The following is a 24,839-nucleotide window of genomic DNA, read 5'->3' as shown; positions in this document are numbered from 1 at the left end:
AGGTTAATACTGAAATTTATGTTACACATAAATTACAATATATTAATTAAAAATATGTGAGTGTAAATTTTGATTTGGGCTTGTAATGAACATTAAATCTTCCATGAATAGTATTTATCAGTTTCAAGTCAGCAGTTTATTTGTAATAATGTTATTATACAATATTTGGGATGCAATACTTAAATACCTAAGATGTGAATACTTAAATGCTGTTGCAATAATAGTAGTAGCAGTATATGATGCAACAAAGTAAGCTTTAAAGCATCAGCCAAAAAAAAAAAAAAAAAACACAACACAATCATCCACCTGCTGGCTGAAGGCAAACTTCTGCATATCTATCCTACAATCATCCTTCCTCAACTTGAATTTATGTACCTCCATGTGTTTAGTCTCAGCACGAGGAAGAATGGCATTGACATTTAGCTTACTCAATCCATTCAAGCCCTTAAATACCTCAATCAGATCTCCAGACACTGCAATTTGCAGAACTGTAGCTTTTCTAGGTAAGAGCACCCTTTTGTTCTCTTCACCAATCTGGTTGCCCTTCTCTGCACCAATTCCAGCAGATCTACATCCTTATCCATGCTAGCAAAGTTTCTGTATATATCATTGACAAAACTTCATTACTTATCCTGGCAGCATGTCTGCACTGCTCAGAGAATTTCGTATCTGACTGCACAATTACCCCCAGGTCTCTTTTTCATTTTCCACTACCCTGAGTGTACCATACAGCTGATAAATTACCTGGGATTACTGCTACCCATATGCAGTACCTTGCATTTGTCAACCTTAAACTTCGGCTGCCATTTCTCAGTCCATTGACCTAATTTTCCTAGATCGTGTGGCAATCGCTCACCCTGATTACTGTCACTAACCACCCTGTCAACCCTTGTATCATCTGAAAATTTAGACATTAAGCCTGATATACTTTCATCAATATCATTGATAAATATTAAAAACAACAATGGACCCAGCACTATACCCTGGGGAACTTCACTAATATCATTAGTCCATGAACAGCAGCACCCATTGATAACTGCTTTGTCTTCTCCCAATCAACCATCTCAGCTTTTGCGAATTATGGCCTTGGATGCCAATGCACCATAAAACCACTCAAACATCTCTTTAACTGCAGCAGTCTTTTATGTGCAACAGTATCAAAAGCTTTCCTAAAATCCAAGTATATATATCAAAATTATTTTTTGCATCCAGTTCCTTTGTCACTGGTCAAACAAAATCACCCCTTAACAAATCCATGCTGTGACTGTAGTATATTTGCATTCCTGTCTAGATGGTCCTGCATTACTTCTTTAATCAGTAATTCATCACTGACTAGTGGCACTCATGACAGTGCCGCTAAAGTATATGATTATATTATGAGCCATTAATATTATAGTTCATTAGCATTATATCATCATGGACAGTGGTGTATTCAGGCCGGAACACACCAGAACAACATTCCGGTACCTTTTCATAATAGAAATTATGAAATGTCATAATAGAAAATCATTAAATTTATACACCTAATATTATGAAACAATGGCATAATCAAAGGGGAGGGAGAAATATCTATTTTACCCATTGCTACTAAAAATATATATTAATAGTATTCTTTAAAATTAATAGATTTCTTTAAACATTTATTTAAAAACAAAAATATAAATTTCGCAATGAAACTTGAACGTTTCTTACTAAAGTGTTAAATAAAGAGATCCAACGAATGAGATACACTGTGACGCGTGCAAATTCTGCATTTTGATTCGCCATGAGCTGAATGCTAGAACTGGTTGTTCTGTGAACCGTGAGTCTGAAGTCTGATTCAGTTACTGTACAGTCGATGTGGCGTTATCATATAGTCTTCTGGAGAACGAGCATTCCGGTACTATTTTTTTTTTTACGATGAGCGTTCCAGTACTATATTTTTTAGCAATACACTTCTGATCATGGCCCCTAAGAAAACTAATAAAAAGAGAAAACATGTGCAGAAATTAAAACTAAAAGATAAGTTACACTCCAGTGTGTCTGTTTCTTACATCTGTGAGTAATATGGCATTCAAAAAAAAAAATGTGTCAGACATTTTGTAAGCAGTCTGACTGCAAAGATTCACTACTCTCAAATTTGGCTTCTTAGCTTGGACACTGTATAAAGTTTATTTTTTTTTTAAAGCTTGTTTTTTTATTGTTAACTTTACTATAATGTTTCTAATCAGTACATATACAAAGTAATTGTTTAAATTGTTAATTTTCTGAGGTCTGGAAAAAAAAAATCTATTTAACATACATTCAGCAATAACAGGCTTCCCCTTCCCTCTATTAGTCTGTAAAATTAAGAACATCATTTTGGGAGGAAGGGGGATTATATCTTATTAGTACTCCCAAGAACAAATAATTTCTAAAAATCCATACAATTAAAATCTACATATATAATAAAAATAAAAAATACATAAAATAATACATATATAGAAGAAATAATTACCTACCTGAGCGAGACGCTTGATATCGGACATCCTTTCTGCAATACCTCGGAGAAAGCGATTTATAGACATGTAATCATTGAGCAATAATAAATCTGGTTCACACAGCTTAAAAATAGCCAATGCAAAGCGAAAAAGGACCTGCAATATAAATATTGCTTTTGTACATTTATTTCCAAAAAAGACTTATGATGAAGTGTTGAAAGAACAATAAATACTTGTGGTGATAGTTTTTCAAAGGTGTCCAATGCTATTCATTATAATGATTTTATGCATGATGAAATCTGGATTTATCAATTCATTTTTGTTTAGAATAATATTATAATAAATATAATAATCCTTAATAACAGTAATAAATCTTAAATATAATAAAGAATTAAATTGAAAATGCAAGGTTATTACACAAGTTTCTTTTTTAGTGAATTACAAAATAATGTAATATTTTGTAACTCATTAAAAAAGAAACTATATGTGATTTAATTTATTCAATTTTTCTTCTCCCTCTTTCCAGATTCTTTGCAGTGTTTTCATAATAGTAGTCAATCTACACAGTACAGTCAAGAAGTTTCCAGACTGGTTGCATACTGCTGCAGTGAATTTGAAAGTTTCAACCTGCATCTACAAGTTCATAGAAATTTGTTAACCATTCAGTACATATTTCATTGTTGTGTACATCTGAATACATTTATGTTTTCATGATTTCCAAGTGTGAATAATGTCAAATTTGGAACATCATGCAAACATTAAGTTTTGCTTAGAGAAATCTGTTTCTGAAACAGATTTCTCTGTCTTGTTGGAATGCCAGTGTAAATTCAAAGAGGGAAGAGAAAGTTTAACACGCGATGACCCTACTAAAAGACCTTTTAACTGCTTAAATGCCTAAAAAAATTAAAATAGCTAGATAACTTGTGCATCAGAGCCAGTCAGTGAATGTGGATAAACTTACAGAAGCTTTAAACATTTACATCAAAGCTGTCATGGAATTTTAAGTGATGATTTGAACATGCAATTAGTTTTGCAGCATGTGGAACCTTGTATGCTTATTGATGATTAATGCACTGAGCAGTTGATGAGAGGTGATAATGGTATTGAATAAGAGTCCATCACTGTCAGGACAAGACTTGGCATGTAAGCAAAATGTGAATCATAAACAACACAGGGTCAAGGCCATAGACTTTTGTTGCACTTGGGGGGGGGGACCCAAGTAGATAAGAAAACACAAATTCAGCCTCAACTACTTGCAAGGTAGTTGAGGGTTCCAGCTATTAATGATTTGTTGGCTCACATCTGGTGAGTATGGGCTTGGCACACCCAGGGTCCTGAGCTGGATATCATCATTCTTCTCTTTCTTGGTGATTCCTTTCTGCTTCTCTCTCTCTCTCTCTCTCTCTCTCTCAGGGTAACATGGGAATTTTTTTTTGGCTGGTGCAGCATAAGCCTCAAGCTTCCTTGCACCATATGGCTAATAATAATAATAATAATAATAAATAATAATAAAAGAAAACTTCCTACAAGGATGTGCAACGAGGGTGATACTGCCCCCAAGGGGGCAAAAAAATCATGGGTATTACAATGGTTTGTAGTGGCCCAAACTTCAGCCCTACCCAATGATATCTTATTCCTTAATATTTTAATTTCTCTCATTGGGTTTTTTTCCCCTGAGGTAACTGATTTTTAACATATAGGTATATTAGGAGTGAGTGAGAAATTTTGATAAAAGGAAGACAGTGTGGGCATGATTTAATTCAACAACCTTTGCTTTTCATAGGCATTAAATGCCTAAGTGCTTTCAGAGGTGATGTCTCCACAATCCTTGGCATTTGCGCCATTCCAACAGCTGTGACCTTTTGTTTCACTGGTCAATAAATGAGGCATGGATGGGATGAGGAACTGTTTCAGTCTATTGTTTGTACTTTCTAAGCAACAATTAGTATTGATTTATTGTTTCCTTGTGGAAGTTGTTTATTTTTGATTCACAGTGCTTTTGTGAGAGACGGGCTGTGAGAGTTAAATAAAAATAGTTTATATTTTATTATTTAATTCTTTGTAGTTATTCAATCCATCATCAATCATGTCAAGTGCTGAAAAGAAAAAGTGTCAACAGTATCTGGATGAATATCTAGCTTATAGTTTTATTGAAAGCCCATTCAACTCAAACAGCCTATGTGTCTTATGTGTAATAGTTCTTTTTTAAATGAGGCTACGAAACCATCAGGACTTTTAGATCACTTAAAAATGAAACATCCTGATAAAGTTGGTAAGCATATTGAATATTTTAAAAATTTAAAACAGAATTTTGAGCAACGTAACATCCTGTTACTTCCTTATTTAAGAACACACAAAAAACCAAGTTGGAATGATTGTGTCTTATGAAATTGCAGAAATCCTTGCATTAACTGGTAGTGCTCATACAGTTGCTGGGACTATTATACGACCCACATTAGAGACTGTAATTTCAACAGTGATGCATTAAAATCCTTCCAGTATTCTAAATGCATTGCCATTGAGCAACGATTCAATTCGAAGGCGAATCGATGAGATGTCAGTTAATGCTGAAGAGCAGCCAATTGACAAACTAAAAATGAGAATTTTCTATTCAGATTGATGAATCCATAGTTAGTGACAATAAGGCCCTTCTAATGGCATACATTTGTTATTTCAATGATGATTGAAAATTGCAAGAAGAGATGTCGTTTGTAAAATCTATAGAAACTGACTGTACTGGAACATGCACTTTTGCTGCTGTAAAAACGTGGTTTGATGAAACACAAGTACCATTGGAAAATTTGGTATCCTCTGCTACTGATGGTACTACCGCCATGGTTGGAAGACATAAGGGTTTTATAGCCCACCTAAAGGAAGTATGTCCCGAAGTTCTTGCAATACACTGCATTGTGCACCAACGTAGTAGTAGTGGTAATGGAGGCATGTGATGCAAGAAAGCAAGCACATGAGCTTATGTGGCATCAGCCAAAAAAAAGAAAAAAACAATTTCACAGATCCATTTCCTCTAAAAGTTTGTCAAGTTCTTCCTTGAATTTATTTAAGCTATCAACTTCCACAACAACAGATGGAAATTTGTTCCAGCAATTAACCACCTGCTGGCTAAAGGCAAATTTCCACACATCTATTCTACAACTGTCTTTCCTCAATTTGATCTTAATCTGAGCAAACGGAAGAATCCCATCAGAATTCCGTGTGCTCAACCCATTCAAGGCCTTATACACCTCGCAGGTGCTTAGTCTCCAGCCGCTGCAATTTGCAGAACTTAAGCCTTTCTTAGTAAGAGGGCCCCTTCATTCCCCTCACCAATCTTATTGCCCTTCTCTGTACGTGCTCAAGCAACTCTACATCCTTGCTAAAATGAGGCCTCCAGACCTGAACGCAGTACTCAAGACATGACCTGACCATTGCCTTATACAAAGGGATAATCACCACCTTTTGCTAATTCCCTACTAGCAAAATTCCTGTATATCATTGACAATACCCTTGACTTGGCTGTGGTTGCCTGTCTGTATTGCTCAGTAAACTTTATATCTGACTGCACAATTACTCCCAGATCTTTTTAATTTTCTATCACTCTAAGTGTAATATCACACAGTTGGTACGTTTCTCTGGGGTTATTTCTACCCATATGCAGTACTTTGCATTTGTCAACGTTAAACTTCAGCAGCCACTTCTCAGGCCATCTGCCCAAATTTTCTAGATCCTTTTGCAGTAGCACATTGCCATTACTGTCATTAACAACCCCGCCAACCTTTGTATCATCTGCAAACTTCGACATTAAGCATGATACACCTTCATCGATATCATTGATAAATATACAAAACAACAGTGGGCCCAACACCAAACCCTGGGGTACTCCACTAAATATTAGTCCAGTTCTTTAACAATTTCTCAGTATATTTATTAAAACCATCAATAAAATAAAGTCACATTGCAAATAGCATGTGAGGCTTCTTTTACATACAGAAATCAGATGGCTTTCTGAAGGAAACTATCTAACAAGATTTGTAAACCTTTTTGATAAGATAATTAGTTTTTAGAAAGCAAAGGAGACAGATTTAGCAAAGGAAATCAGCAAACACAAAAACAACATATATTATATGGCTTGGATTTTTTGAAAAACTTAATGAAGTATCACTTCAACTTCAAGGGGAATTAATTAGTGATAGACTGCAAGCACGTATTAAAAGCCTTCACTGAAAAACTGGAAATATTTGAAAGCAATTTAATGAGAAAACAATTTCATAGTATGCAAGAGTTAGATGAAATCAATGAATCTATTGCTGAGAATAGATCTTAAGAATTATTCAGATCATTTGTGTTCTTTAAAAGGTAAAATGAAAAATAGATTTTCAGATTTATTTTCTTTTGAAGTGAAGCCATGGATATTAAATCCAATTGGATGTGATGCCAGGTCTGCTATTGAGGAAATTCAAGAACTAATTGAATTAAAATGTAACGAAGAATGTAAATAAAAATTCAAAAAAGGTGGAATTGCTGAGTTGTGGAGATAAAAACAACTAAACTTCTTTATCCAACAATGTGGTCTGAAATGGCCAAAGTACTTCTTTGTTTTCCAATGTCTTATATGGTTGAAAGTGGTTTTAGTTCAGTAAATAAAATATTAACAAATGAAAGACATTAGAATTAAACATCTTTAGAGACATTAAACATCTTAAAAGACATTAGAATTAAACATTAGAAATTCTTATATGACATTAGAATTAAACATACTAAGCAAACTCTTAGCCATAATTATGAGAGCATCCTTGGACTCAGGGGAGGTCCCCACGGACTGGAGATGTGCAAATGTATCCCGTTGTTAATGACAGTAATGGCAGTGTGCTACTGCAACAGGATCTAGAAAATTTGGGCAGATGGGATAAGCAGTGGCAACTGAAGTTTAACCTTGACAAATACAAAGTACTGCATATGGGTCGAAGTAACCCCAGAGAAACGTACCAACTGTGTGGTACTACACTTAAAGTGGTAAAAAATGAAAAAGACCTGGGAGTAATTGTGCAGTCAGATATGAAGTTTTCTGAGCAATGCAGACAGGCTGCCAGGGCAGGTCATGGGGTTTTGTCAATGATATATAGGAATTTTGCTAGCAGGGAAAAGGAAGTGATTGTCCCTCTGTATAAGTAAGGCAATGGTCAGGCCACACCTTGAGTTCTGCGTACAGGTCTGGAGGCCTCATTTTAGGAAGGATGTAGATGTGTTTGAGTGTGTACAGAGAAGGGCAACAAGATTGGTGAGGGGAATGAAGGGATCCTCTTACCAAGAGAGAGACTTAAATTCTGCAAATTGCAGTGGCTGGAGACTAGGCATCTGCACGGTGATCTGATTGAGGTGTATAAGGCCTTGAATTGGTTGAGCACACTGAATTCTGATGGGATCCTTCCACTTGTTCAGATTATGGGCATAAATTCAAATTAAGAAAAGACAGATGTAGAATAGATGTGCGGAAATTTGCCTTTAGCCAGCGGGTGGTTAATTGCTGGAACAAACTTCCATCTGTCGTTGTGGAAGTTGATAGGTTAAATAAATTTAAGGAGGAACTGGACAGGCATTTGGAGGGAATGGCGTGATTTTTTTTTTTTTTTTTTTTTTTTTGGCTGATGCTGCATAAGCTCATACACTTTCTTTCTTGCATCACATTCTGCCACTACTACTACTACATCATACTGAATATTGAACTTTTAGCTAAAAGTTCAATGTTCAGTATGATGTGGTTAAATTTCAAAGTTCAAAAAGCTGTGGAATCCCTGAGCCTAAGAGCATCAGGCTCAGGGATTCCACATTGAAAAGAGTTAAGTATAAAGTATTTTCTTGTTTAAAATTTCATGGGGATGAAAATTAAAAAAAGGTTGAGAAACACAGATCTAATCTAAACCTCAAGCCCTGTAATTTTAATTCATGACCCCTAGTTCTGGAATTCTTTAGAACAGTGATAATTCCACCTTCATTCATTTTACTAATCCCTTTCAGAGCCTTATAAACTTCAATCAGGTCACCTCTGAGGCACCTGGTTGCCAAGCTTTGTAGCCCACATAATCGGAGTTTTTCTTCATATGGTCATCCTTCTGTCAATCTCACCATTTGAGTTGCCCGTTTTTGGACCCTTTCAAAAGCTCAATGTCTTTTTTCAGATGACATCTCCATATTTGAACACAGTATTCCAAATGTGGTCTTAAAATTGTGGCCTTATACAGTGGGATTATGACCTCTACAGCACAGTGTTCGATAAATTATTAATAGGGCACCATTGGCTTTCCTGGCTGCCTGTTTACACTGTTCAAAAATTTCATATCTGCCCAAATTCTAACTATCAGATCCCTTTCCTCTTCTACTGTTTTTAATTCAACCACACCAACTGTATAATTTATTTGGGGGTTGCTATGCTCCAAGTGTAAGTCCTTGCATTTAGCAGCATTAAAACATAGCTGCCACTCCTCTGACCATCTATGAAGTCTGTTCAAGTCATCCTGAAGGAGTGCTACTTTGCACTGATCATTAACGACTCTCCCAATCTTTACGTCATCTGCAAATTTTGACATCATGCCTTCTATCCCTTCGTGGTTGTCATTTATGAAATTGAGAAACAACAGTGGTCCAATAACTAATGCTTGAGGGACCCCACTTACAAGTAATCTCAACCTGTTCAAGCTTATATAGTAACCTCTCATGACGGACTGAGTCAAATGCTTTGCTAAAATCCAAATAAACTATATCAAAATTATTCCCTAAATCCAGCTCATGAGTAACTTGTGTCAAAATAGCCTACTAAGTCAATTAAGCATAATTTAACCTTAACAATGCCATGTTGTGTGTCCTTCAGTGCCATATAGTCAGACTAGCCAGTCTGTAGTTACCAACTTCACTCCTAGAACTGCTTTTATGTATTGGCGATACATTGGTGCTTCTCTAATCCAAAGGAATCTCACCGGAGTCCAAAGATGCCCTCATAATTAACCTCAATGGTTCAATATACTCCTTTTCACTCTCCCTCAAAACTACAGGGTATATGCCATCAACTCTGGGAGCCTTACTTGCCTTTATGCTCAAAGATTTTTCTAATAAACAATTCTGTAATTACGACATCACTAATTTCATATGGCTCAGCCTCTTCTCAGCATGAAGGGTCTTTTGTCAGTAAAGGCAGATGCAAATACCTGTTCAATTCATCTGCAACATCAGCTGGGTTGTCTAAGATTTTCCCACACCCAGTGTACAAGGGTCCATCTCATTTGCTTTTTTCTTCCTTGTATTGACATACATGAAAAATTCCTTGTTCCCAATCTTTGCTCCCTTAGCCAATGCTTTCTCGTATGCAGCCTTGGTCTCCCTGACCTTATTTGTGGTACTATTACAGATCAACTTGTACCTGTTATAGGCTTCAGTACTTTTCATCGCTCTGTAACTCTCTCATGCTTATCTTTTTATGCTCTATTTGACCAGCTAGCTCTGCCATTGTCCAATTTGGCATCATCCCCCCTGCAATGTTAGTAGTAGTTGTTGATGACTATTGTCAGGGAAACGGGGAACATGCTTTGTAAAAATGATAGGTGGAACAGGACCAGGGTATGTCTGCCAGAGGCAAAGGTTGATGACGTTGTAGAGCGGATGTCATCTTTTGAGGGCACAAAAGGTGATATTGTTGTACACGTTGGCACTAACGATATTAAGAGTAGGAGACCGGCGGGATTACTTAACAAGTACAGGTCACTGTTGAAAAAAAACCGTGAATTAGGGTTGAATTTGAAAGTGTCTGCAATTCTGCCCAGACACGATAGGAGGGAGTATAGGATGAGAGCCCTGTCGATCAATTCGGCCCGGGAAAGACTGTGCAAGGCTAAAGGGGTAGAAATTTTTTCAGCCTGGCCTGTGCTTGTTAACAGGAGAGACTGCTTCTACAGGGATGGGATACACTTAAATAGAAAGGGTGCAAGAATGTTTGCTGATGCTATCGAGGCAGTGTTACGTGGGTCGGAAAACTGCTAGATTGGGGGGATACAAGGACTAATAGATTAACAGTAGCCACTGGCAGAGGTGAAAGTGATTCTTGCACTGCTTCTATTGGAATGAGCAGCAACCTGGAAAATAAGATGCAGGATATTTCAGACACTGCTGGGAGTCATTGGGGTACAAGTAAACACATAGGTTGTGTTAGGGTAGCTAAGAAAAAGAACAGGTGCATGTATACTTGCGTGTACACCAATGCTAGGAGTTTAGTAAATAAATTTTATGAATTTGAGGTATTGCTCAAAACATCAAAGGCAGATATTGTTGGGATTTCAGAGACGTGGTGTCACACAGATATAAGGGATGCAGAACTGCAATTTGGGGAGTACAATGTCTACAGAAAGGATAGACAGGATAGGAAGGGAGGAGGGGTTATGCTATTAGTTACGAAATGCATAAAATCCAAGGAAGTGAAGCCAGTCAACATCGCTGGACAGTGCAGTGTTGAGTCAGTTTGGTGTGACATAAGCATTGGGAGATCAAAATTGAGAGTAGGAGCGTGCTATAGGCCTAATGACTCTGATGAGTATAATAAGAAACTGTACAGGAAAATAGAGTGGGCCAGTAAATCAGAGAGCCTTATAATGGGGGATTTTAATTTCCCAGATATTGACTGGAATTTGGGGGCTGGTCACTCACACACTAGCAAGGCTTTTGTGGATATATTGGATGATTGCTTTCTACATCAACATGTTCGGGAGGCAACTAGAGGGAGTAATACTCTTGATTTGATTATCAGTAGTGATTCTTCATGAATTAAGAATCTGCAGATAAATGAACGACTAGGTGGCAGTGATCACAGTGTGCTGAAGTGGGATTTACTCAAAGAGGTAACTACCATTAGGGGTAAAGGGAAGGGTTATTGCTTTCGTAAAGGCGACTACGATGGACTGAGACAGTATTTAAATTCTATACAGTGGGACCAACTGATGATGTTACCAACAGCAAATTCAAAATGGGAAGCATTCAAAGAACTTATCTTGAAAGCTACTAGGCTTTACATACCAACTAAGAAATATTGTTCAGGGTTTAGGCCTAAATGGATGTCAGATGAACTAATGAGACATATGGCAGAGAAGAAAAATGCATGGGATATATACAAATTAACACGTGATACAGAAGCCTATGATAGATACAAGTTGATCTGTAACCAAGTTACAAAGGAGGTTAGGCAGGCGAAGGCAGATTACGAGAAATCTTTGGCAAGGGATGCAAAGAAAAACAGCAAAGAGTTCTTTACTTATTTAAACTCTAGAAGGAAGGGGATGAATCAGATTGGTCCACTTGATATTGATGGGTCAACTGTTGATGATCCTGCTCAGGTTGCTAACAAACTAAATGAATATTTTGCATCGATATTCACACATGAGGAGTTATTCAGCGAGGGGAATGCCAGAGGTGTATTCAACTCTGGCAGTAAGCTAGAGAATCTTGTAATAACTGAGAGTAAAGTGGAGGAGAAATTGTTGAAGATAAACACAAGAAAGGCACCTGGGGTGGATGGGATCTATCCAGTTATATTAAAGGAGGCAGCAAAGGAAGTAAGCAAACCCTTAGCCATAATTATGAGAGCTTCCTTGGACTCAGGGGAAGTACCCATGGACTGGAGATGTGCAAATGTGACCCCAATTCACAAAGGAGGATCAAAGGTTGACACAAGTAACTATAGACCTGTGAGTTTAACTTCTGTTTCAGGAAAATTAATGGAGGCACTGGTTAAAGAAGCACTGCAGGATCATCTAGACAAGACTTCAGTTATAGCTCGGACACAGCATGGTTTTGTTAAGGGGAAGTCTTGCCTGACCAATTTGATTGGATACTATGATACAGTCACAAAAGAACTGGATGCAGGGAATAACTTTGATATTATATACTTGGATCTTAGAAAGGCTTTTGATACTGTTGCACATGGAAGACTGCTGCACAAATTGGAGCAGTGTGACACTGGAGGCAAATTGCTGCTATGGATAAAGGAGTGGTTGAGGGGGAGAAGACAGAGAGTGGTAATCAATGGACACTGCTCATCGTGGACTAATGTTATTAGTGGAGTCCCTCAGGGTTCAGTATTGGGTCCATTATTGTTTTCTGTATTTATAAATGATATTGATGAAGAATCCCATCAGCATTGAGCATGCTCAATGCTGATGGGATTCTTCCTCTTGCTCAGAATAACCACCTGAGAGGGCATAAATTCAAATTGAGGAAAGACAGATGTAGGATAGATGTGAGGAAATTTGCCTTTAGCCAGCGGGTGGTTGGTTGGTGGAACAGACTTCCATCCCTTGTCGTGGAAGTTGATAGCCTAAATAAGTTTAAGGCTCAGCTGGACAGGTATTTCGAACAAACAGAGGGGTGAAGTGGAAGTGGTTATTTTTTATTTATTTATTTATTTATTTATTATTATTATTTATTTATTTTTTTGGCTGATGCTGCATAAGCTTGCTTTCTTGCATCAAATGCCTCTACTAATGCTAATGCTAAAATGTTTCTTTAAAGGTATATATGCATCATGGATTCTGTGAGTTTTACTTTAAAAGTATTCCTTAATTCAAATGTATTCGCCATCCCTCGGCAATCTGCCCAATTCACAGATGCCTCACAGCACCTTAAACTCTCAAAGTCCCCTCTTCTGAAGTTAAAACTTGTGTCTGTACCTTTCACGATTGCAACATCTTTCTTCAAATTCCAGATGAAGAAAGATGTTGGGCTGCATGCACAGCAATTTTTTATTTTTATTTTTACAGAAAATTTTAAAATATCACTCACAATATGTAACTTTTAATGTTAATGTTTAAAATTGTAATCTTAAAATAAGTCATGTGGGTGTAAGATTGATCAAACAATCTTCAAGTTTTTAAAAATTTACAAAGTATATTCATTGAAATGTAATGGATCTTTGGGTGAACGCATCAATTTCCCACCTTAATGCACCTTCCTACACAACTTGTGCGGTATGGTATCTTAAAGCAAATAAAAGTATTGGAAGAGATAGAATCTTACATAATAATGCAGAATAGTCATTAAAAACCGTGTTGATGTAGTTGACACTATAAGACAGCTTGCATTGATCTTGAAAGATGAATTTTCAAGTGAGGATAAGTTGTGTTGGTGAACAACCCAACCACTCTAAAATCAGTGGAACCAGAATTACAGACCACTGTTTACTAGTAAAACTGTGGCGTGTAAAAGGTAAGTAAACCGCGGGCCTGCTAACATACCAAATTATTTTGAAGAAGTGTCAAAGAAATGCATAAAATCATTAAAGAGGACTTCCTTAGATTTGTGGGGTGATTCCAAGAATGAAATTGATAACTGCTGATGGCAGTCTGACTTCAGTGGTAGAGAAAATCATGGAGGGAATGATTAAGAAGAATTCAATATAGTTCATCAGAATAGAAATGATTTGCTCAAGGGAATACTACATAGCTTTGTAGAAGGAAAATCTTGTTTAACTAATGTAATTAACTATTATGTCAGTGTCATTCACAAGTTGGATACTGGAAATAATGACATTGTTTATTCAGACAAAGCATTTTCACCAGTCTTGCAAGAGAGGAAGAAATTATTATATAAGTTGGAACATACTGGGATCATAGGTGCAATCCACAGTTGGATCATGGGATGGTTACATGACAAAAGGTAAAGGTTGTAATAGTATTTGGTATTAGTATTAGCAATGGCCACATGGTGCAAGGAAGCCTATTGCTTATGCTGCACTAGCCAAAAAAAAAAAAAAATTAAATAAATAATAATAAAATAACAAAAAAAATAAAATAGTGATATTTAATAAATAAGAGAAAAGGAAATGGACAACCTAAGTGTTTCCCTCCTCCCGTAGGTAATTATCCAGCTGACCTTTCAATTTCCCCAGACTGTCAGCCTCAACCACCCATGTAGGTAACTTATTCCAGTAATTTATAACTCTCTGGCTCAAATAAAACTTCCTGCAATCCAGTCTAAACATCTCCATAACTTGAAATTATGGCCCCTAGTTCTAGAATCATTTATAACCGTGAAAATTTCATCCTCATTCGTTTTGCTTATGCCTCTCAGAGCTTTAAACACCTCATTCAAGTCTCCTCTAAGGTGCCTGGTTTCCAAGCTCTGCAACCCACATATTCAAAGTCTCTCCTCATATGGGCACCCTTTTGCTGATCTCACCAGGTGAGTTACCCGTCTCTTGACCCTTTCAAGAAGAACAATGTCTTTCTTTAGGTGCAATCTCCATACCTGAACACAGTATTCCAAGTGTGGTCTAACAATAGCCTTATACAATGGAATTATGACGTCCTTATCTCTACTAGCAATTGTTTGATACATCATTGATAGGACACCATGGGCCTTCCTTGCAACCTGTCTACAATGCTCGGAGAACTTAAAGTCTGACTGTATCGTAACACCCAAATTGTTTCCTCCACTACCGGCTTTAGTTTAACTCTGCCAAGTGTATAAGTTATTTTGGGGTTACTGTTTCCCAGGCACAATACGTTACACTTTTCTGGATTAAAGCATACCTGCCATTTTTCTGATCATCCCTGAAGTCTATCTAGGTCATTCTGAAGAAGCTCTGCTTGGCAGCAATCATTAGCTACTCTAGCAATCTTTACACCATCTGCAAATTTAGACATCATGCCCCCTATCCCTTCATCGATGTCATTTATGAAAATCAAAAACAACAATGGTCCTAATACTGATCGTTGGGGAACCCCACTTCTTACAGCAACCCAATTTGAGGAATAACCATTTATCACAGCCCTCTGCCTCCTGCCCCGAAGCCACCCAGCTGTCCATCACAGGAGTTTCCCTATGATTCCAACCTGTTCCAGCTTATAAAGTAACCACTCATGTGGGACTGAGTCAAATGCTTTGCTGAAATCCAAATAAACAATGTCAAAATTATTCCCAAAGTCCAGCTCTTGAGTGACCCTGTCAAAATAGCTAACCAGATTAGTTAAACATGATTTTCCCTTTACAAAACCATGCTGAGTATCCTTCAGAATTCCATTTCTATCTAAATGTTCCTGAATTCCAACTTTGTTCATAGTCTCCACGATTTTCCCTACTGCTGAAGTTAGAACCACTCTTAGAACCACCCTTATATATTGGAGATACATTGGCACTTTTCCAATCCAACGGAATCACTTCGGAGTTCAGTGATGCTCGCATAATTGGGCCCCAATGATTCAATGTACTCACTTGCCTCCTCCCTTAAGATTATAGGGTATATGCCATCAGCCCCAGGAGCTTTACTGGCCTGTAGGCTAGAAAGTTTTTTTATTAAATAAATGTGTGAAATTTCAACATTATTAATTACATTTTTTTCAACTTCACTCCCATAATTTCTCATTGACATAAAGGGTTTTTCTTCTGTAAATATCGATGTAAAGTAACTGTTGAGTTCATCTGCAACTTCAGCTGGGGTATCTAATACTATCCCACGTCCATTGCATAAGGGTCCAATCTGGTTTATTCTTCTCTTTTTTGCATTTATATATGTTTACTTAATTAATGATTACTCTTCAGAATGGGATGTAGTCAGAATAAAAATTAAAACTGAGCATAAAAAGTAAAAGGAACCCTTGTGGAGGAAACATGAATACAGCAGGAAAAAAGCTGAGTGATGATTTTTTAAGCCTATGCTTAAAAAACTATCACTCAGCTTTTTGCACTCAGTTATCGCAGCTTTTATCAGCGACAAAAATCAAGATTAATTATGAGAAAGAGTAGGAACCATTCTATAAACTGCCAAAGCTTGTTATTACACATAGGAGATATACATTTAAAACATCATAATGATACAGGGATGAGACATATTTTTAGTTGATAATTTATCTTAAAAAGCCTCTTACCTGCAAATTATTGAGTTTCTATGTTTAGCATGTTATTTTCAGTTCATTTATCTTTGATTTTATATGTGCAAAGGAAATTCTTTTAATGATCTCTATAAATTCACAATTATTGAAAATGAGTAACACCTATTCTAACTCTGGATATTCCCATGTATAGATTTTATAAGTTTAGCATTTTTGTGTAATTCTGCTTTACTACCAGCTGCCAAATAGGCACAGCTATTTGTATTACCTGAAATTTACCAAATGAAATTAAAATCTTTCTGAAATGAACCCATTAGTATGCTAGGAAGACACTGCATATGGCAATTCACTCACTGTGTTTTGATTACAGGGGTATATTCTAATCTTATACTAAGTGACATTTCAATGGCATCCTAGACCACATGAAATAAGAATCAAGCTCTACTTGTTTTTTATTGCTTATTACCAGAGCTAGCTGCAATAGCTCTGGTGCCCCTTCTCTTGTAATCTATGATAAATTCCAGTAAGCATAAGCCCTCAAACCACTTAGCATAGCTAAACTCCTGTGAAGCTTGAGTACAAAATTGAATTTTGAGGTCACAGATTTGTGACCCTTTGTTAGACCACCAAAGGAAACTTTGTTGCAACCCATTTGGGCCAGTCTCAAAGAAAAGTATAATTTCAACTTTGTGGCTTAGGAAAAGGTCACAATAAATTGTTGAGAATGTGATTATAGGAAACATGAATATCAATATGATGCTGGGGAAAACCACTTGTGGCAATTTTTTAAAGTTTCATTTAAAACATTTTTTAAACAGAATGGGACTTCTTCTGAAAACATGAGGAATGGTGCATTCTGCACTTCTCTTTGTGCTCTTTCATCAGTTTGATATAAGAATGTCTGGGGATTTTAGGAGTCCAATGCATATTCCTAGTTCACTACATGTACGTTAAGCCTCTGCCTTGATTTGATTTGATTTTTTATGGAGCACTGGCAACTAAGGCCATAATGCGCCAAGTCAAATTTAAAATGCTACTAAACATTTTGGTAGCCAAGGCTACCATGTCAAGCAATTAATTTTTATGTAAAAAAGGTACAAATTAAAAGCATAAAAAGTATAAAACTTAGATCTTTGTATAAAAATTAAAAGATTGTAAAAAGTTAAAGATGTTGGACATATTGTCTCTGTCACCTATTATCTGACTGAGTGTAAACGGCTCAGTCAAATTATTAAAAGCGGTAAAACACAAGCGTCGTGCTTCTATAAAAACAGGACATTCTATTAAAATATGACGGACGGTTAAAATAATGTTACACATCTCACACATAGGTGGGTCATCCGCCCTCAGCAAGTAGGAATCGGTTAGATGGCTTTTTGATTTGATTTATTTAGGTTTTATTGGCGCATTAGCAGCTTTGACTATAATGCGCCAAGACCAAAGGTTAGATGGCTATGACCTATGCAGAGCCGAGCAAGAACAACTTCCTCTCTTCGGACCCTGCGTAGACTTGACTGCCATTGCGTAATTACAGGCTTAATGTGATGTAGTTTATTTGTGGCCTGTCCGTGCCAAGAATCTTGCCATTGGGAAAGTAATTTAGAACGTATTATTTGCCTGTAGTCTGTATAGGGGACTGACAGGCAATGATTATCTAGGGAAAAGGCTGATTTAGCAGCGGCATCAGCCGATTCATTTCCCCGGATCCCAATGTGGCTTGGGATCCAGCAAAAGCGAATATCGAATTCTAATTTCACGAGAGAAAAAAGAATCTGCTGGATCCTGGACAGGATTGGATGAGGGTTAAAACTCACCGATACCAGAGCCTGTAACACGCTCGATGAATCAGCCTCTGCCTCCAACAACTATATACAGATTATAACTAGGATAAAGTGATTAAAATGCACGACTTACCTTACTTCCTTCATAAAGAAATGCATCCCAAATACGAAGGTAGGTTTCTACAGGTATATTGTCAATAAATACAGTGAGGAACCAACTAAAAGTAAAAAGGGACAGATCCACTTTCTGCTGTTCAAGATGGGAGTGAAGACGAGGGAGTTTATCACTCATCAAATCTTTTAAAACCCTCTAATATAAAGAAAAACAAGAAAAATAAGAATTAGTCAAGACAATGATTTTCAATGAATCCTGTATAAATAAAACGGATTACCTATGTGATTAAGCTAAGCTATACGTACGATCTATGTGATAAGTTAAATTGCACAAAACTTTTAGGGCAAAGTTAACACCTTTTCAAGTGGTACAGGAGTTGTGATTCATGAATCATTGACCAAACTGACTTGGCATAAAGGAAACCAACATGTAATGAAATTGTGGCATGAATAAATGTTAGTCTTTCAATTTCCAATATTAACGATCTAGCAGATGTACTGGTGTATCCCAGTAACAAAAAAAAAATAAAAATAAAAAAAATAAAGAATTAAACTATCTATTTAAATTATGTGAGCATGATTTTAGCATTCTTCAAGAGTGATGTTTGCTTTTAATTGGAGAAATACTGCAGCTGTAAAAAACTTTACAGCACTGTACAAGCAAAAAAGTGCATCACACACATGTAGTTTTGATTTAAATTTTATTTGCCCCCTTCACTTCTTAGTTTTGAACATAAAGTAGTCAGGAAATATAATTTTTTCAATAACAAGACTGCCGTTATTAAACTTATTATTATTTGTTCTTATTATTCAACATAGTGTGAAAATTAAGAATAAAATTTTAAACAAGTTCCTTTTATTTTTTTTATATTTCCCCCCCAACCCCCAAAAAAAAACTGATTGGTGAAGAGCATACACGAATGCAATTTTTTCTGACATGTCTGTTAGATGGTTGAGACAAGATTTAATTTTCTAATGAAGTAAAGGGACAGATCAGCTTACATTTACAATATTATCCAGTCTTTTGAATGATTTAGAATTTTACTTTTTTTTTTTTGGTAAAAATTCACACTATGTAACCTCTTACAAATGTCTGTAATGGAGATTTTAATTTATACAGGTGGTGGACAGAATAAGAGAAATGCTTGGTTAAAAGTCCTATAATAATATTCTATTAAATTAATATTTTAAAGGAGAGCACAACACATAAATCATTTCTCAACAGTACTCTGGTCAGGAATATAAAAGGAAACTGTGCCACAAACCCTGCATCACGCAAGCATGGCTACACAAGCAGACCTCTGTAACTTCACATGGCATGTAATTTTTGGAGCTCAGTTGGCAGAGCACCTCTGACAGACTCATTCATCTGTAATGAGGAACTGTCTTGAAGGTAATGTTGAAACACCAGATGTCATCATCAAATGCACCAGTAGCTAACAATGTACACTTGGCAACAAAAATGTCTGATCAGTAGTCCAGATTTCAAAGAACATATGAACAAGGGTGGAAAAAGATAGTACAGAATTTAATGGTCTGTGAACAATCTGTCTCCACAAAAATAGATGGAAGGCAGCTGCACACAAGGTGTGATAGAATGAACACAGAATGTGATGTTGTTTGACAAGCATCCTTCACCATTTCACAGTAAATGGATTAAATATAAAAATAGCGGAATGCTTAAAGTGTGGTACTCACCTTGAATATAATCTGCAATAGTTTTATGAAAAGACTGATGGCTAAATATAAGGTGGAATGGTTAAGTTAATGCATTAAGGTGGGATGAGATTTAATTTAACGGAATTTTAAAATAAGCGCAAGGAAGCAGAAGTGGACTACTTCGTCCCTGGTTGTCATAAAGTAGAAAATAGTTAATCTGGAACATAAAAGAATTGATATTGCCAATAGTCATGACGACAGACTTTCGTTAAGTTATAACGTCTTCAGTTGGCAGTGTTAAATGAGAAGTAACGCGTGCTGTATTTTAAGGAATTTTCTATACTCTCGTGATACTCTTTGGGACATGTGGGAATCTCAGATGTGAGAGATTCCAAGCCAAGGAAAGGTGAAGGGGAAGTTTTGCATTTAGGATGTTGAGATTAGTGTTGTGTCGAAACCATTCGATAATGAGGGCTTCATATTGAAGAATTTTGTGGCTGGTTTTAAGTCTTATAATGGTGATAGCGGAGTCAATTAAAGGAGTGTGATTGTGGGTTTGGGCATGAATTGTGAGTTCTGTGCTAGCTTGTCCCGATCTAAGACTATTATAGTGGTAGTATGCGTGAGTGTTGGAGGTTTTGGTAGAACCAAACTTGGTAGTAGTACTACCAATATAACAGGCATCACAGTTTGGTTGACATTTAATCAAGTAAATTATACTGTTCAAATCGTTGGTTGGGTATTATCTTTGTAAGTGTTGAATAAGGATCCGAGTTTATTATAAGCTGAAAAAATAAGGGAGATATCAGTACCTGTAAACACATGGCGAAATTGTCCGGCAAGTTCATTATGGTATGGGAGGATGATGCGTATATTTGCGTTGGTGGTGGGTTTTGGTGGATTGTTAATTTTACTTTTGGCAGTGGAAATAGTGTGTTGAATGAGTTGGGTTGGGTAGTTCCTAGCTGTAAATTTTTCTGTGAGGTAGTGAAGTTCATTGGTTAAGTCATTTTGTGAGGTGCTATATTTGAGGGCATTATGTATTTGGTTGTATAAAACTGCTTTTTTTGTGCAGAGGGGGTGGTTGAACATGTTGAAAATGATGGATGAGATGTAGGGCAAGACCTTTAATAAACTGTGTGATTGTGATGGTGGATCTACACTTTCCTCTGGTGGTACTATTTGAAAACGTGTTTCTTTTCTGTTGAATTTGTCGTCCCCATCATCTGTATCGTGCATATTCCAAATATCATTGTTCTTTGGTGAATTATTGTGAACTTAACTCTGGCTTACCTTGCATGTTAACAGAAAGGCAGCTATATGATTACTGAATAAATCAGAATGACATGTGAATACAGAACTATGCAGACAAAATTGGAAAAATTATAGGCTAAGCTTATAACTACCAGACAGAGCAATTCATATACAAAATCTTTGTAAAATAATAAGAGGAGTTTACCTCAATATAGTACGTAGAATACTTCCGTATGATACGTACTATATTGAGGTAAACTCCTCTTATTATTTTATAAATATTAATATCAACGTAGAACGTATTGGGTATTACAGCTCTGATTCATACTATCTAATATACAAAATCTAGGACTGATTTTTGCTATCATAGTGACATATATCCACTTTGGATAAGGATAACTGGATTAGCATTAACAGAGGCATATGAGGCAAGAAAGAAAGTTTATACAGCATCAGCAAAAAAAAAAAAAAAAAAATTCCCATTTCACCCATCCATTCACTCCAAAAGTTTGTCCACTTCTTCCTTAAATTTATTTAAGCTATCAACTTCCACAACAAGGGATGGAAGTCTGTTCCACCAACCAACTACCTGCCAGCTAATGGCAAATTTCTGCACATCTATTATACAACTGTCTTTCCTCAATTTGAGTTTATGCCCCATCAGGTTTGTAATCTGAGCAAGAGGAAGAATCTCATCAGCATTGAGCCTACTCAAACTATTAAAGGCCTTATACACCTCAATCAGATCACCTGCAGGTGCCTAGTCTCCAGATACTGCAATTTGCAGTGCTTAAGCCTTTCTTTGTAAGAGTACCTCTTTGTTCCACTCACCAGTCTTGTTGGCCTTCTCTGTACTCGTTCTAGCAGCTCTACATCCTTCCTAAAATGAGGCTTTTTACACCTCAATACAGCCTTGAGAACTGTATACTTTGAGTACTGTATACAGTACTCAAGGCATGGCCTGACCATTGCCTTATACAAGGGGATAATCACTTCCTTATCCTGAGAGCAAAATTCCTGTATATCATTGACAAAACCCCATGACTTGCTCTGGCAGCCTGTCTGCACTCAGAAAACTTCATATCTGACTGCACAATTATCTCCAGGTCTTTTTCATTCTCTACCACCCTGAGTGTAGTACCACACAGCTGATACATTACTCTGGGGTTACTGCAACCCATTATGCAGTACTTTACATTTGTCAATGTTAAACTTCAGTTGCCACCTCAGCCCATCTGCTCAACCTTTCTAGATTCTGTTGCAGTAGCATACTGTCATTAACAACCCTGTCAACCTTCGTATAATCTGCAAACTTTGACATTAAGCATGATAAACCTTCATCAATATCATTGATAAATATATAAAACAACAATGGGTCCAACACGGAACCCTGGGGGACTCCACTAATATCATTAGTTCACGAAGAGCAGTGTCCATTAATTACCACTCTGTCTTCTCTCACTCAACCATCCTTTATTATCCATTATAGCAACTTACCTTTAATGCCATACTGCTCCAACGTGTACAGCAGTCTTCCATGTGCAATCAAAAGCTTTCCTGAAATCCAAGTATATGATATCAAAATTATTTTTTGCATCCAAATCCTTTGTGACCACATCATAGTATCCAATCAAATTGGTCAGACAATACTTCCTCTTAACAAACCCATGCTGTGTCTGAATTATTACTGCAGTCTTGTCGAGATAATCCTGCAATGCTTCTTTAACCAGTGACTCCATTATTTTCCCTGGAACAGAAGTTAAAATAACAGGTCTGTAATTACTCGTGTCCCCCTTTGAATCCCCTTTGTGAACTGGAGATATATTTGCACATCTCCAGTCCGTGGTGAATTCCCCCGAGTCCAACAATGCTCTCATAATTATGGCTATGGGTTTGCTTACTTCCTTTGCCACCTCCTTTAATATAACTGGATAGATCCCATCCACCCCAGGTGCCTTTCTTATGTTTAACTTCAACAATTTCTTCTCCACTCTGCTCTCAGTTATTACAAAATCATTTAGCTCCCTGTTAGTATTTAATAAGCTTCTGTTCTCCACTTCCCTACAGAATTCCTCATGTGTGAATATAGATGCAAAATGCTCATTCAGTTCGTATTCTGTTTGTCAGTGATCTGAGCAGGATCATCAACAGTCAAACCATTGATATCAAGTGGACCATCTGATTCATCTCATCACCTTCCTTCTACAGTTTATATAAGTAAAGAAGTCTTTGCTGTTTTTCTTTGTATCCTTTGCCAAAAGGATGCAAAGAAAAACAGCAAAAATGGCAAATGCATTTTTGGATCATCATAATGATTATGATGACACAAAAATGCAAAATTTGCCAGTGGCACATTGTACTTTCCAGGAAAGTAGTTTCTGAGCACTTTTATTGTCTCACTAATGAATCTCTTTCATTCATCCATGTGCATGTTACCACGAGTCTGCATTTCAGGAACATTTGAAAATTTGAAACATTTGAAAACTAGGAGGAATATTATCCACAGGCTATAAAAGTAAAGGTCACAAATTTACACTTTATTACATTACCAATTAACAAAATTAAATGATACGTGAAACTCGGAAGAATATTTTCCACAGGTTAGCAAAATAAAAATAAATTTATGCTTACGTTCATAGCTTAATTAATATGTACATACTAACTAGTTTATATTTCTGTTCACTGTGGGGGGGGTTGTAATATTTAAAATAGTAAAAAAGATAAGCAATCAATAACAAAGAACATGGCACACACAAATTGCAATTAACACGATACACAAGTGTGATACAGGGTAACAAGTTTACGAAGCTTAAAAAAACACTGCATGTACCCCGTAAGGATGAAGAATGTTTTATTTTATGTGTAAACATCCTTGGCTTGGAAGAGGTTAAAGGAGTTTAGTATAAAAAGAATCCAAACACATTTAACATTTTAAAGCATTTATTTTTTTTCAACAGTTTCAAGAATTTGAGGTTGCAATATATGTTTAATAGGTAATTTACTTACAATGGGTTTGTGATAGCTAAAATATGATACATACACTTGAGACTGTAAAGAGTGTAAATGTCTTTGAAACACAGCATCAATTATAGTTCCATGATTAGTAGTTGATACAGATCTAGAAGTATTTAACATTATTCCAAATTTATTTTCTAAGAAATTAGTCAAAGGTTTGGATTGAGTATCTGCAAAATTAACGTTGAAATCTCCACCAAGTATCATTGGTATTCGGTCAATTTCTTGTGAGAAAATTGTTGTAGCAATGCAACTCCTTCAATCACGTAAGGAAGTAAAATGAAATGGATGAATTCAATGATGTGTTCGATCTTTTGGTTAGGTGAAATGTAAATGACTACCGACAATATCGTTTGACCATCATGAAGAAGGCATTCAGCTGCACAAATGTCTCCAACAAGTCTAACACTCATGGATTTGCCAACAATTTGTCGATAAATCACTTCATATGAGAAGTAACAACACGAGTATGATTTTCTCTCTTATGATAAACTTCTACACCACCAGCTTGTTGATCTTCTCGTTTGAATTGAACAACACAATCTAAGTTAGGTATGCTTACTTCTTCTTTGTTATTTGATGGAGTCTGCTGACGAGGCTACTAGAGACGGTTGTGTTCCAAGCCGCTAAGTGGATTTTTCTTATTTATTGATTTGAAATTATTGTTTTTCTAAAACTTTTGATTTAAATTTAGTAGT

The 24,839-nt window shown here is 36.4% G+C and overlaps 1 protein-coding gene across 1 annotated transcript in view; it reads right to left on the bottom strand.

The window, feature by feature from the left end:
* LOC150091264 (TBC1 domain family member 2B-like) overlaps positions 1-24,839 on the bottom strand; it is a 175,453-nt gene that overhangs the window by 2,780 nt on the left and 147,834 nt on the right. The window contains exons 19-20 of the mRNA XM_090389863.1: positions 18,233-18,409; positions 2,481-2,615 (exon numbers count right to left, since the gene is read on the bottom strand). Of these exons, the coding sequence (XP_090245989.1) occupies positions 2,481-2,615; positions 18,233-18,409 (312 nt within the window). The remainder of the gene's footprint in view (positions 1-2,480; positions 2,616-18,232; positions 18,410-24,839) is intronic.

This window comes from Mastigoproctus giganteus, chromosome 1, assembly GCF_048544385.1.
Source record: "Mastigoproctus giganteus isolate SK-2022 chromosome 1, ASM4854438v1, whole genome shotgun sequence".
NCBI classification, from domain to species: domain Eukaryota; kingdom Metazoa; phylum Arthropoda; class Arachnida; order Uropygi; family Thelyphonidae; genus Mastigoproctus; species Mastigoproctus giganteus.
Note: the sequence above shows the minus strand (reverse complement) of the source record. Positions and strands in the feature narration are given on the sequence as shown.